Source organism: Chrysemys picta, chromosome 25, assembly GCF_011386835.1.
Source record: "Chrysemys picta bellii isolate R12L10 chromosome 25, ASM1138683v2, whole genome shotgun sequence".
Taxonomy (NCBI): domain Eukaryota; kingdom Metazoa; phylum Chordata; order Testudines; family Emydidae; genus Chrysemys; species Chrysemys picta.
The window spans coordinates 6218418-6232294 of record NC_088815.1 but is presented as its reverse complement, the minus strand read 5'-3'; the positions used below and the strand labels follow the sequence as shown (position 1 = coordinate 6232294).

General features: G+C 41.3%; 1 protein-coding gene across 5 annotated transcripts in view; it reads left to right on the top strand.

Moving 5' to 3' along the window:
- AP3D1 (adaptor related protein complex 3 subunit delta 1) overlaps positions 1–13877 on the top strand; it is a 71411-nt gene that overhangs the window by 18210 nt on the left and 39324 nt on the right. For all 5 annotated transcript variants that reach the window (XR_010594892.1, XM_065578250.1, XM_065578249.1 and 2 more), the window contains exons 2-3: positions 12208–12303; positions 12949–13029. Coding sequence is in view for 4 of the 5 variants with exons in the window: in XM_065578250.1 (XP_065434322.1) it covers positions 12208–12303; positions 12949–13029 (177 nt within the window). In the remaining variant the exon portion in view is untranslated. The remainder of the gene's footprint in view (positions 1–12207; positions 12304–12948; positions 13030–13877) is intronic.

The following is a 13877-nucleotide window of genomic DNA, read 5'->3' as shown; positions in this document are numbered from 1 at the left end:
TCTTCCCATCTTCCTACTTATTTCTTCCTCTCCAGCTCTTGGCTGTCTCTCAGTCATGATATGGGAACAACTTATTTGAGAAACCATGTCACTTGTTACCACGTTCACAGTATTAACCAGTGTTCACTGCCCCTCCCAAAAAACAAACAACCCTGAAAAGAGAAATGTCAGATACTCCATGAAGTATTGATCTTATGTGGAGGGCACTTTGATACCACACTGATGGGCAGCAGTGTAAAACCCTAAGACAAATCAATAGTGACAGTTCCAGTGGGGTTGGGGTCTGAAGAATTGATCGATACTAGGGATTAGTGCAGGGCCTTGACTTCAGACCTTTCTCTGCCTGTGGTGCTTTGCCAGAACATAGCAGCCTTAAGGGCACGATGCAAGTCACACTTAGTTTAGCAATTTTTGATTGTTGTATGGTTGCTTGTCCTGTTTTCTTAAAATTACTGACAATGGTCGCACTAATGCGTTAAATTTTGTGTAAGTTGCCATGGTGATGTATGCTCTAAAATATTGGTGTCATTTGCAGCTGCTCTAAAATACTAAGTCTTAAGCAAATGTGAATAGAGACTTAAATGTAAAGGAGCACATACTCTGGGATATAACTGTTAAATTAGACCGTTCAATAAATGTTAATCAGCTACAAAAATTCACCTGCACTTCAGATGCTTCATTCTTGCCAGGTTGAAGTGTGATATTGCAAGAAAAGTGTGACTTGTGAGAAAATGAAACATTGGGGAAATGAAAGTCTGAGTCTGTGCTTTGGTTTCTTACAACAAACTGTTTTGAAGGGATTGTGACAGTCAAAGATCTCATTTATCCATCCCGGCTTTGCCTCTTCAATATAATCAATTTCATTTTTCTGCATTAATTTTAAATATTTGCACTTTCAAGATGAGTTCTTGGGACTGTGATGGGTTGGATCACAGAAACCCCCTTGGGAGCTGCCACCTGATGTGCAAAGACTACCCCTGCTTCTGTTTTCCCTGCCAGCTCAGGACTCCAGCACCCTGTCTTGCTGAGCCAGCCGCTCCTGTCTGGCTCTAACACAGATCCAGGGTCTGAATTACTTGTCCCAAAGCTGCAGGTTTACCTGAAAACAGCTCACAGTAGTGTGCTTGTCTTTAGCATCAGATGCCCAACTCCCAATGGGGTCTAAACCCAGATAAATCCGTTTTACCCTGCATAAAGCTTATGCAGGGCAAACTCATAAATTGTTCGCCCTCTATAACACTGATAGAGAGATATGCACAGTTGTTTGCTCCCCCAGGTATTAATACATACTCTGAGTAAATTACTAAATAAAAAGTGATTTTATTAAATACAGAAAATAGGATTTAAGTGGTTCCAAGTAGTAACAGACAGAACAAAGCAAGTCACCAAGCAAAATAAAATAAAATGCGCAAATTTATGTCTAATCAAACTAGATACAGATAATTTCCTCACCAGTTCCAGAGCACTCCCTTTTACAGGCTAATCTCCTTTTAGCCTGGGTTCAGCAATCACTCACACCCCCTGTAAGTTACTGTCCTTTGTTTCAGTCTCCTTCAAGTAGCCTGGGGGGGTGGAGAGGCTCCTTCTTTAGCCAGCTGAAGACAAAATGGAGGGGTCTCCCACGGGTTTAAATAGACTCTTGTGGGTGGAGACCCCCCCTCCTCCCTCCTATGCAAAGTCCAGCTCCAAGATGGAGTTCTGGAGTCACCTGGGCAAGTCAGATGCCCCTGCATGACTCAGTCTTTACAGGCCGATGCCATTGTCCACATGGTATCTTGCATGTCTCCAGGAAGACTTCTCATGTGGATTGGAGCATTCCAAGATGCATTGTTCCCAAGTGTTTCCTGATCAGGTACTTAACCTGGCGAATTCCTTCCTAAAGAAGCTGACCAAATGCCCCTCAAAGCTTACTTAGGCCTAGTCTTCACTTACCGGCTGGTCCGGCGGCACGCCATCGATGTTCTGTGATCGATTTATCGCGTCTGGTTAAGACGCGATAAATCGATCCCGGATCGATCCCGGAAGTGCTCACAGTCGGCGCCGGTACTCCAGCTCGCCGAGAGGAGTACGCGGCGTCGACGGGGGGAGACTTCCTGCCGCGTCTGGACCGCGGTAAGTCCGGACTAAGGTACTTCGAATTCAGCTACGTTATTAACGTAGCTGAATTTGCGTACCTTAGTCCGAAGTCCGGACTAAGTGGGGACCAGGCCTTAGAAACCAAGCAAGCATACAGCCCATATTCTTAACCTCAAGTAGAAAATGTGTGTGTGTGTGTGTATATATGTACAAATAGGATGAATAGATATAGTAGACCATAACCTTTATGGAGATATGTTACCTGGCACAGGCAGCACAAAACATATTCCAGTTATGTCATACATACATTTATAAGCACCCCCTCCCCATAAAGCCTTATGGGGTACACTGTCACAGGGACTCTCAGAATTTAGGCAATTTCTTGAATCAGTGTTTGTATATCTTTATAAGTGTGGAAATAATGCTTACCGTGTGTGTGTGTATGTGTATATATGTGTGTGTGTGTGTATGTATGTATTAGGAGAGAGCTGTTATGACTTCATGCTCTGTCCCCTGCTTTGCTAAGTCATTACTGTGTACATCTGCATTTTTCTCTTGAATTTTTGCTTTACTGCCATGAAAATGTTTCTGCAATCTTTTTTTTCCCTTCTGTTTTCTCATATGGTTCTCAATCACCAAGGTGATTGCAGCAGTGTTTTGCTTGGGGAGTGTTCCTCTTGGGATACCAGCCAGATTAAAGGATCATAAGTATTTTTACCTTTCACTTACTATGAAGTCTCCTTTTCCCTGTAAACGTCAACTTTTGACTGCAGTTGTCCATCTTTTGCTGGATTTGCAGTGATCTGCTAAAGCATAGAGATGATTCTATTAGGGCTTGCTGTTTGTGGCTCCTCAGGTTCTTAACTGGCTCAGAGATTGAAAGGTCTATTTTAATGACCTAGTTTGTGCCCCAATATGTGGTGGTCTTACACGGGGTGCCTAAAAGACAAGATACATAAATATCATGATTTATAGGTGCTTCCGTTTAACTAGCCAGAACGTATGAGCAGCTGACTAGCATGCTTGAATCACTTAAAAAGAGGCTTTTATGGGACCAAAACAGAATTTAAAAATGGAAGCCGTGACCATTGTTGAATATGATATTTAAGAGTGTAGTGTGTTCGCCTTCTCTGGTAGGGCTAATCTATACTTGGAAGGAGTGGACCCAAAAAGAAAGTGCTTTAAATGAGCTCTGCGTACTCCTTTCTGAAAAGCACTTACCTGCATTTAATGTATAGCACCTTTGATCCCAACATCTCAGAATTGCTTCACAGAAAACTAAGGGTATGTCTACACTGCTGCTGCTGGGAGCATGCCTTACTCCCCAGGCAGGCAGATGTGCACTAGATCTGCTTGAACTAGTGTGCTAAAAACAAGCAGCACAGGCTAGCTGCTCAAGTGCGGACCCAGGGTGTCAGTCAGGCTTGAACTCAGACTGCTAGCCTGTGCTGCAATGTTCGCACCACTATCCTTCACGCAGTAGCTCAAGCGGCACTAGCATGTGTCTGTTTACCAGGACTGGGAGGCACCCTCCCAGACCTACCCTGAGCCTCTAAATCCCTGTGAGGTTAAGTATTAACTCTATTTAACAGACTGGGATACCTTATGCTAATCACTTCTGTATAGCAGTATCAGCGGGTCAGTAGCAGAGCTGGGAATAGAACACAGGAGTCCTGACTCTTTAGCCTCTGTTCTAACTAGATCTTCTTCTTTCGGTAACTTCCCAGGCGCTGTTTGGGGACTCCCACGCCTGTAGAATTCAAAAAATGAGGGTTCATCATCATCATAAGTTAGTGATTATTCCGTTTTCTACTCTCAATTTCATTGTCTAAATTGTGCAGCTTGAAGGTGGCAATGGGAGGATCTGATCATTCTCTTTGAAAATACTCTGAAACCTAACATCTGGTGCTTTAGAAGCCAAACGTGCTTTGAGTTCGAGAACAGGGATGAATTCCTGCATGGTCTATTCCTCCGCACCTTTCATTCAAACATTGTCCCCTTTAATATGGTAACAAATGTGGCTTGGACAGAGTTCTTGGATATACAGATGTAATGGAAAGCTAAATAGATCAGTTTTTTCCATATTCCTCATTCATAGACAGTGCTATTCCACAGAGATTAACAAATTAATACCTACTGATCCCTTAATGTTTTCTATTTATAGGGTCTTTGGTTTCTTGTATTCTTAGTAGATATTTTGGAATGAGGTATTCAGATTTAAATTCAGATTTGCTATATTAGATCTGATTCTTAGTCTCATACACTTAGATATTTTTCTTCAAAGGAACGTTATTGAACTCATATTAATCTAATGGGGCACCAGCTAGAGAGTTACAGTAGGCGCTGTACAAATAGGCTGTAAAAATTCACATAAGGAACAAGTAATCTAAAACTACATTAGAGATTGATAAGTGAAATGGAAGACAGTTACAGAATGGTTCATGCTTTGTCATCCTTCCCTTACCTAGTGCTGTTCAGTGCCACTTACCCCACAAGTTGTACACTTGGGGCTTGTCTAACCACATAGGGCTAGTCTACACTGGCAAGGCTGAAACGCTGCCACAGCAGCTCTTTAATATGGCTTGTGTAGTTGCAGCAGAGTGCTGGGAGAGAGCTCTCCCAGCGATTTAGAAAAACCACCTCCACGAGGTGCGTAGCTACCAGCACTAGTGCACTGTCGACACTGGCGCTTTACAGCGCTGTGCTCGGGGGGGTGTTTTTTCACACCCCTGAGCGAGAAAGTTGCAGCGGTGTAAAGTGCCAGTGTAGACAAGCCCAAACGTTGTACTGCTTTAACTACGCTGGTGTAGTTCATGTGGTAGAGGAGTCGTCCTAATATGGACAGTATGGGAGTTGTCTCTCTCTCTTGTGGATGTCTGTAGTGAATGATGGCTTAGGTTGTAGACTAAATGAAATACCTTTGTGTTCACCACTATTCTCATTCTTAAACAGTGAGGGTATGTCTACACAACAAAGAAAAACCTTTGGTGCTAGACCCCTGTGAGGCCGGAGTGTCCCAGAGCTGAGGCTCCAGTCCATGCCCAGAAGTCTACACAGCAGTGAAACAGCTGCTGAGCCCCACGAGCCCGAGTCGGCTGGCCTGTGCCAGGGGTTTTTCTTTGCTGTGTAGACATAACCTGTGAGGCTTAGTGACTGTGTATATCCCTAGCTGGCAGCTTTCACTTTGAATGTGCTCCTGAGAGTCTTTCCTGTTCTAGCACTTTTGTTTTTAATGGACATTTATAATCAATTTTAAAAAAGCTATCAGCAAATGGACAAAATTAGATGCATTGATCAGTTTCTTTGCTTACTTCTCATGTACTAATTTGAGTGATATATAGCTGCCAGAAAGAATGGGATTTATTTGGTACTCTGAGTAATACAAGATGAACTGGGGTTTCTTTTCAAATTCTCCTTGTGGCAAACATCGTCACCAGACTTTTCCTGACGTGACCTCTGTTTGCTTCATAACAGAAGAATAAAAGCATACATGAGCACTAAAATATAAAAACCCTGGTATTAATGGACCTCTAGCACTTTGTGAGACTTCAGGCCAGAAGCAAACTGAGTTGAGCTGCCAGAGGTTAATAATGGCAATTAAATATATTCCTGGGCTTGTCCTCTTTGTTTCACTCCTCCCTTTCATTGTTAGATATGAGTTGTGAAAGAGGGACACTGACTCACAATTTCATGAGAATGAAATCTGTAACCACAAAGTAGGGAATTAGCTTGCCTTTTCAAAGATAACTTTTGCATGCTAAAGATTCCATGGGTTTGTTTGATATTGCCCCCTGACCTAAAAACCCCACACTTTATTTCCTTGATTAAAAAACACTGAATAAACCAGTGGGTGGAAGTTGGGAGGATGAGGGCTGGCAAAGGTTTTCTGAAACAAAATACTCTTCAATAAGCTCTTTGGCCAGGAACTGTATTTTTGTTATGTGTTTATAAAATGCCTAGGATAATGGAGTCCTACTCTCTATGATTGGGGTCCCTAGGTGCTCTATAATCCAAATAATTCACTTGTAAGCATATTTATTCCTCAAATGTAAAAAGGCACACATTGGCCAAAATGAAAAGGTTGCAATTCTGTAAGTAAAACAAAGCACAATAATAATCACTAGTTTACTAACTAGTTAGGCTTATGACTTTTGGACGTGCGCTTAGATTCTTAAAAAGAACAGGAGTACTTGTGGCACCTTAGAGACTAACAAATTTATTAGAGCATAAGCTTTCGTGGACTACAGCCCACTTCTTCGGATGGATGCAGCTTATGCTCTAATAAATTTGTTAGTCTCTAAGGTGCCACAAGTACTCCTGTTCTTCTTTTTGCGGATACAGACTAACACGGCTGCTACTCTGAAACCGCTTAGATTCTGATATACAGTAGAACCTCAGAGTTACGAACATCTTGGGAATGGAGGTTATTCGGAACTCTGAAATGTTCATGACTCTGAACAAAACAGTATGGTGATTCTTTCCAAAGTTTACTCATGAACATTGACTTAATACAGCTTTGAAACTTTACTGTGAAGAAAAATACTGCTTTCCCTTTATTTTTTTTAGTAGTTTACATTTAACACAGTAATGTACTATTTGCTTTAATTTTTTTGGAGGTGGGGGGGGTCTCTGCTGTTGCCTGATTGCGTACTTCCAGTTCCAAATGAGTGGTGTGGTTGACTGGTCAGTTCATAGCTCTGGTGTTTGTATCTCGGAGGTGCTTCTGTGCTTCCAAATTGGTATGATTTTTCAGCACCTAATCTATTAAAGGTTCAACTAAGCCAATCCAAATGTGCAAAAACTCTTGTGATTGCTGATCTGGGAGGACAGAAGTACAGGGGCTCTAAAAATAGCCAATGTTCTGTGCTCAGTTTCATAAACTTCTGTGGTTTTGTCACTTTAATGCAGTAACCTGTGGCACAACCACATTCACAAATATTAATTTGAGGTAGAAATCTGCTTTTTCAATTGTTAATGCTACAAACGAGGGAGGGAATTTGAGACTCGGGATTTTGTTCTTTTCAGTCATGTTTAGATTGAGCCCAGATACATAAAAGCCAATATTCTTTTCTGTTTAGGAACCTGTTATGAAGACACATGCAAGCCATTTAATCATTCAATTATGATTTTCTTTATTGACAGCCTAGGGGATATTGACTTTCTCAGGGTGTTGTCAGGCTTAATTTAATGTCCATAAAGAGTTTTGAGATATTGCTAGAATGGTGTCTGTTTTCTTGGGCTGAGGAATGCATTATAGTCCTGCATTGAAAGCTAGCACCGATGTTGCTTGCCAGGATACGGGAACTAGATACGCATGTGAAAGATTCAATGACACTTGTTCCAGCACACTGCTACATGAACATAAAATATTTAAGGCAAGGTACAATGTATTGCTTAAGAGTTCAGTTGTCCATTGTATAAGAGAAACTCAGCATCTCCTGTCAAGTGCATATTTATAAATATCAAACGTTTTTTAGTTTTAAACTCTTAAATTGTTTTCTCTCCAATCTGTCTGAATGGGATTGTTTTCTACATAGTCTTTCATACTGTGGATATTTGAAAGATATTTACAAAGCAATTATTATGATACTCAGAATGCAGTGTATGAAGGCAAACTTGCATCCTAGGACATTAAAACAGTGGGTGAGACAGTGAGGTCATAGTGTTCTTTAAATTCAACCTGGATACCCCTGTAGACAGAGGAAACCTCTGTAGAATGAATAACCATATTATAGAGACCGAATGGTTAAGGTTACAGTTGAGATTTGTGCTTTAAAGCAGGGCCAATCCCTCTGTCTTGGGTATTTGTGAATGAATTTGGTCTCCAAGTTTGGAACAATGATTAATAGGAAAATTGAATTTTCAATATAATATTACTAAGAAAATGTTAGGCTGGCAAAGGAAACATGAAAAAAAATCTCCTTTTTAAAAAATTTGCTTGATTTTGCTTTTTTTTGGGGTTCCTCTAGCTCAGGGGTTCTCAAACTGGGGGTCGGGACCCCTCTGGGGGTCGCGAAGTTATTACATGGGGGGGGGGGGTAGCGAGTTGTCAGTCTCTACCCAAAACCCTGCTTTGCCCCAGCATTTATAATGGTGTTAAATATATTAAAAAGTGTGTTTAATTTATAAGGGGGGGGTCGCACTCAGAGACTTGCTATGGGAAAGGGGGCACCAGTGCAAAACTTCGAGATCCCCTGCTCTAGCTAAGCAATCAGTCACCACATGCTGCAAACTTCACTCTGACCTGTTCTTGAATTATACACCTTTTCGATTTTTTAAATGTAGTAAAACTTTTTGCAACTTTTGCTTAATTCGGACTTGTTCATTATATCTCATTTGATCAGAATAAACTTATTACAGCGTTAGGTGACATTGTTTAGGGCCTTGATCTTTCAAGGTCTTTCAGCAAAGGTAGGGAAGTGAAGACACGATATTTTGATCTTTAAAGGGAAATGAAGCACGAGGGTTTTGTTTAAGTTGTAAAAGGCTAATAAACTTTTTTGCTTCATAGTTCACCTTAAAGGGAAACTGTCAGTTTAAATAATATTATAAAAAAATTTCAGTACTACTGATACTAACGTTTTAGATTGAGTGAAAGAATTTTAAAGGATCTCCTTCATTAATTATGCTGTCTTCTGTTTTGCATTTGTGTGGACAACGAAGTCTCTTTCACTTCTGTTTTTAATCTGCTTCATTTTAAAGTACTGCAAATTTGAGGTTCCAAACACAGCAGGAAGGGGAAGTTGCTATATAAAATCAAAGCTTTACGTCGGGCATTTTAAATAAAAACTAGGTTTTTATTAACTTTTGCTTTTACAAAAACTGAGTTTTAAATCAAATTTGAGTGCAACATCCCTTTTAAAACCCTTTTGAACATAGTTTCAAGCTCTAGAAACGGAACCCAAGTTCCAGCCTTTATTCATCATTCTGTCTTTGTCAAGGTTGTTCCTCTTGTTACTTTTACTTTAATTGTATTTTGAAAGAATGAGAAATACTGATAGTAAAATAAATGACTAAATTACAAATGTACTGAAGCTTTTGTCTTGCATGATTTGCTTAAAAAGTATAAGGCAATTTCTTGAAATTAAGTCTTTTTTTTCCTAGATGGCTTGTATATGTGGAAGGGAGGCAGGAGTGAAAGTAACCGAGATCACTTACTGGTGGGGAGGAGGCGCGGCTCTGCGCCCCCACCCCTCCACCCCGGAAGGGGCAGGGCTGGGGATCAGCATCTGTCTGGGGATTGTCCTGCTTTGAGCAGGGGGTTGGACTTGATGACCTCCTGAGGTCCCTTCCAACCCTGATATTCTATGATCCCGCCAGCCAGCCCTTCCAGGCTGCCTGGCCCGTGCCTCCCAGGGCTCCCGTGTTGATTTAAAGGGCCCAGAGCTCCGGGCCCTTTTAAATCACGGGCCCCAGGGCAGCTGCTCCCTTTGCCCCCTCCTCTCCCGCCCATCAGTGGCCGGGGGTCAAAAAGGGCAGGGACGTTAAAGCGCTGCAGGGTCCTTTGCCGTGGCAGCGCTTTAACATTGCTGCGGTCCCTCCTTCCCCCGCCAATGAGGGGGTGGGGGGGCAGCAACATTAAATTGCTGCCTTGGCAAAGGACCATCCTTAAAGCACTGCAGCGGCAGTGCTTTAATGTCCCTGCCCCTTTTGTCTCCCCTGTCTGACCCTACTGGCAGGGCTGCCGACGGGGGGAAGGGGCAGCGACGTTAAAGCGCTGCCGCGGCAAAGGACCCTGCAGCGCTTTAATGTCCCTTAAAGGATCCTTAAAGCGCTGCCGCAGCAAAAGACCGTCCTGCGCTTTAACAGTGTTCCTCCTCCCCCCCCCCCCCCCACCCGGAGGGGGGGCAGCAGCCCTGCTGGTATGGACCCTACCAACAGGGGAGGCAAAAGGGGCAGGGATATTAAAGCTTTAATGCGAGCTTAGTATGGGCCGGTGCAGTTTCTTACGGTACGCAGTACTGGCCCGTACAGGCTCACTTTCACCCCTGAAGGGAGATAGCATTCCTTTTTCATTCCCCTCCAAACTTCTCACGGCACTACCCAATGGCTGCAAAACTGTGAGGGCTAGCTGGACTGACTAGAATCAGAAGTGATCAACTTCTGTTTTTCTCTCTTGTAACTTACACATTTTGTAACACTTATTTTGTGAAGATGGTGAGCCAGCAGAACTGTTCCCAGATGGATCTGTGCTTAGTAATCTTGTATCCTTCCAATGGAAATGGTGCTATAGCGATGTGAACTGCCACCATAATGCTGCTGCTTTGGAATGTGAAGCCCCTAAATTAATATGCAGTTGCTACTTGCGCTAACTAGATCACTCCATGGTTTGTTTTTGCATTATAAATGTCTTTTTCTCTTGTCTGGATCTGCTATTTTATTAAAGATAATACAGCCTCCCTACTTCACTATCTAGTGACTAACTCCCGTGACTTGAAGCAAGAGCATCACTCTAGCATTCTAAAAAAAGGCCCGAGAACAGTCAGGATTATGCAGTAATTCCAGTATAAAGGGGAGAAATATTCAGTAGTGGCAGCAGACCAATGGATTTCCATATCCAACATTTCTCAGATGTAACTTGCTGTAGGAAGTAAGTCACTAGGGAGAACTACGTATTAATACTAGATAATTCAGATATCTGTTTTTGACTAGATTCCTCTGACAGTTAATTTATTTGGAATTATAAATACTCTGGTGTGCATGTGGCTTTTTTAGGGAAGGCTTTTTTTCTCCTTTGAAATCTTGGGTGGTAACTTGTAGATGCCTTTATAATATTTTAATCAGAGTTCATCATCATGAATTGAAAGAATATCTGACTGAATAAAAGCCAATTTATAGAGTAAAATATCTGCTTCAACAGACTTCTTAAAATGAAGTGTGTGTGCAGGAAGGACATGGCAAGTACATGATCCTTCAGAAAGAAATGGTCCCCAAACACGTAGCTGTAATGCAACAACATTTGGTTGTTTGGAGTTTCTGAGATGTACATATGAGTAAGCAGGTGCAACAGCTATCAAATAATATAAATGGCAAAGTTACACCTCTCTGACTGTAAAATTCCCAAACTATCAATGCAGTAGCCCAAATACTGCTGTCTAAAGGGTAGAAATCAGATGAAATTAACAAGTATCAAAGGGGTAGCTGTGTTAGTCTGGATCTGTAAAAGCAGCAAAGAGTTCTGTGGCACCTTAGTCTGTTAGTCTATAAGGTGCCACAGGACTCTTTGCTGCTTTTACTTGAAATTAACAGTTGCTCCAGATTTACCTCCTAAAACTCTTGTACCCTGGCACTTTGGTAGGAATAATGGGAATGTGGGCTGCATGTTTGGGGTGCTGAGTGTATAAATACGCAAAGAAAGGCTGGGTTATTGGCTCCCTCTGGAGTTGGTGGCTTATTCAGCTTCATTGGGAAATCATTTAGGGGTGGGGGTACTGAGAAACAAGTGTCTTAAGTTGCTCAATAGTGACCCCTTCTGCTGTGCAAGCAGTAGCATTGAAGGGCTCCAAAGGCAGTCCTATCTAGTTTTCAGCCAGAACAATTGTGGCTGTAACATAGATAGTTAAAGATGTATGATGGAGCATTTGAAAATGGGATCCTCCAATGTGTAGGTGGTTCTGTTAAGAAAACATAACTAAGAGTAGCATACAATTATTTTTAATCAAGGAAACTAATATTGTGCTTTCTGTAGTGCCTGGCATCCTAAATTCTCTTGGCACATAATAAACAATTGTCCTAACTCCCCAGTGAGGCCGATAACTAGTATGATCTACAAATGGTGAAAGTAGAATCTGCTCCTACTGTTATATACACAACCTCCTAAAGCTTCTTTCCTGTTAAGATTTTAAAGAGTGGCTTCAGGCTGAATTGATTTATTTGCAGGAAATTGAAAAGAGATTTGAAGAAACGCTTCAACATACTTTTGGCTGTAACATTTAGCATAATGGTTTTGATTGGCAAGTAGTTTTTTAAGAATTGAATGCTTATCAAAACAATGGGTTATGAAAATTTGTGACAAATTGGAAATGAGCAAACAAAGACTAAGGTCAGGTCCTGCTAAAGTACATGCAATCTACAGGATGAAGAATGGATCATGTAACTGAGTATGAAAATAATAACTTTCTCTTCCTTCAGGCAAAGTACATCTCCCAGTGCATCGATGAGATCAAACAGGAGCTCAAGCAGGATAACATTGCAGTGAAAGCAAATGCAGTTTGCAAACTTACATATGTAAGTACCTTGCTAGGTTATAATGTAACAATACCTTTTATTTTACTTGCTAACTTCAAACTGACTGTGTGAACTGTGGCTTCAGTTACTTTTCTTAGTTTTACTTATGTAATATGACTTAAGCATGATATTTTCTGAAAGTGGTTAAAAGGGTCACCAACTAAAAAAAAAAAAAAAAAAAAACACTCCTCTTTGGAGAATACCTACTGGTGTTACAGTATTTTTAGTGCTACTTGAATCTGAAAGGTTAGACAAATTTTCTTCGTGTTTTGACAGCCCTTCATACATAGAAGATTTTGCCATTTTTTTCCTCTATAGTCAGTCAACGTCTCTTTGCATGGGCCTTTCAAGCAGCAGCAGGAAAGAGAAAAATTTAAATACGTGATGTATGAGTAGGTTTAATATCTGAAATTACTCTTTGTGGACACTTGCTTAATTAAAAGGGACTTTTACTTGAAGCCTTTATATTCTAGGGGTGGGAGAAGGTAAAATTAAATAGCCATGTGACTTTTCAGCTGTCCAGAACATATATTCTATAGTAGTATTACTGTACATTTTCAACTTGTAACAGTTACCCTGTTCTTTAAAATTTCCTGGTTGTATTGGGTCTTGTATTTTGAAGTGTGATTTTTCCTTTTTTAACAGTTACAGATGCTGGGCTATGACATCAGTTGGGCTGCATTCAATATTATTGAAGTAATGAGTGCATCAAAGTTTACATTCAAAGTAAGTGGTCTGTATAATTGAGTATTCTAGCTAACACATCCATTATCAACTGTATCGTTCAATATAGATTGAAGTCGTCCTACCTTTGCTTCTGACAGTCAGACAGGACATAAAATATCAGCATTACTTTCTTCAACCAGACATGTGGGGTGTATCCTCGTTTTTTGATAGCCCTGGTCTCTCTTCTTCTGTTTAGGTTGCTTAAGGCTGCTCATCAGTGGGTGTATTTTCTTGTATTCATTATATTTTTTTGGAATGTTTTTTTCATGAGTTAGTGTCTGAGGCTGGGAAAAGCCACAGTCTAGCCAAGGAGGGTGGACAAAGCTTCTAGGTTTCTAGTTGTTGTTAGAGTATTTCTCAAGAGCCAGGAAAGTAGGCCACCTCTCCAAAAGAGCATTACCATTCCAGCCAGTGAGAGACAGAGGGTCTGAACCAAATCTGCCATATTGCTGCTGCTGTTAGTCCACCAGGCAACTTTGTTTAAAGTAAATTCAGTGCTGGTGAATGGTATTGAATTGACAACCCAAGAGAATGAAGTCCTCACTCCACCTGACGCATTGGCAGCAGAAGTGCAGCATTTCCCAGTTCCCTCTCCTGATGAGTCTGTGGTGTTCTCAGGGGGCCCATCAACAGTTGGGAGAGTGGAGTTCAGTCTCCTTGGCTCCTTGAAGCCTTGGCCTCTTTAATGAGATGGACAAAGGAGACAATGCCAGTTGGAGTGGTGGTTTTAAAACCCTTGTGAGGTAGCTAAATTAGACCCATTTTACAGATGGGGAAGTTCAGAGGTGAAGTGACTGGCCTAAGTGCACACAAGCAATTTGTACAAGGACTGATCATATAGAACCAAT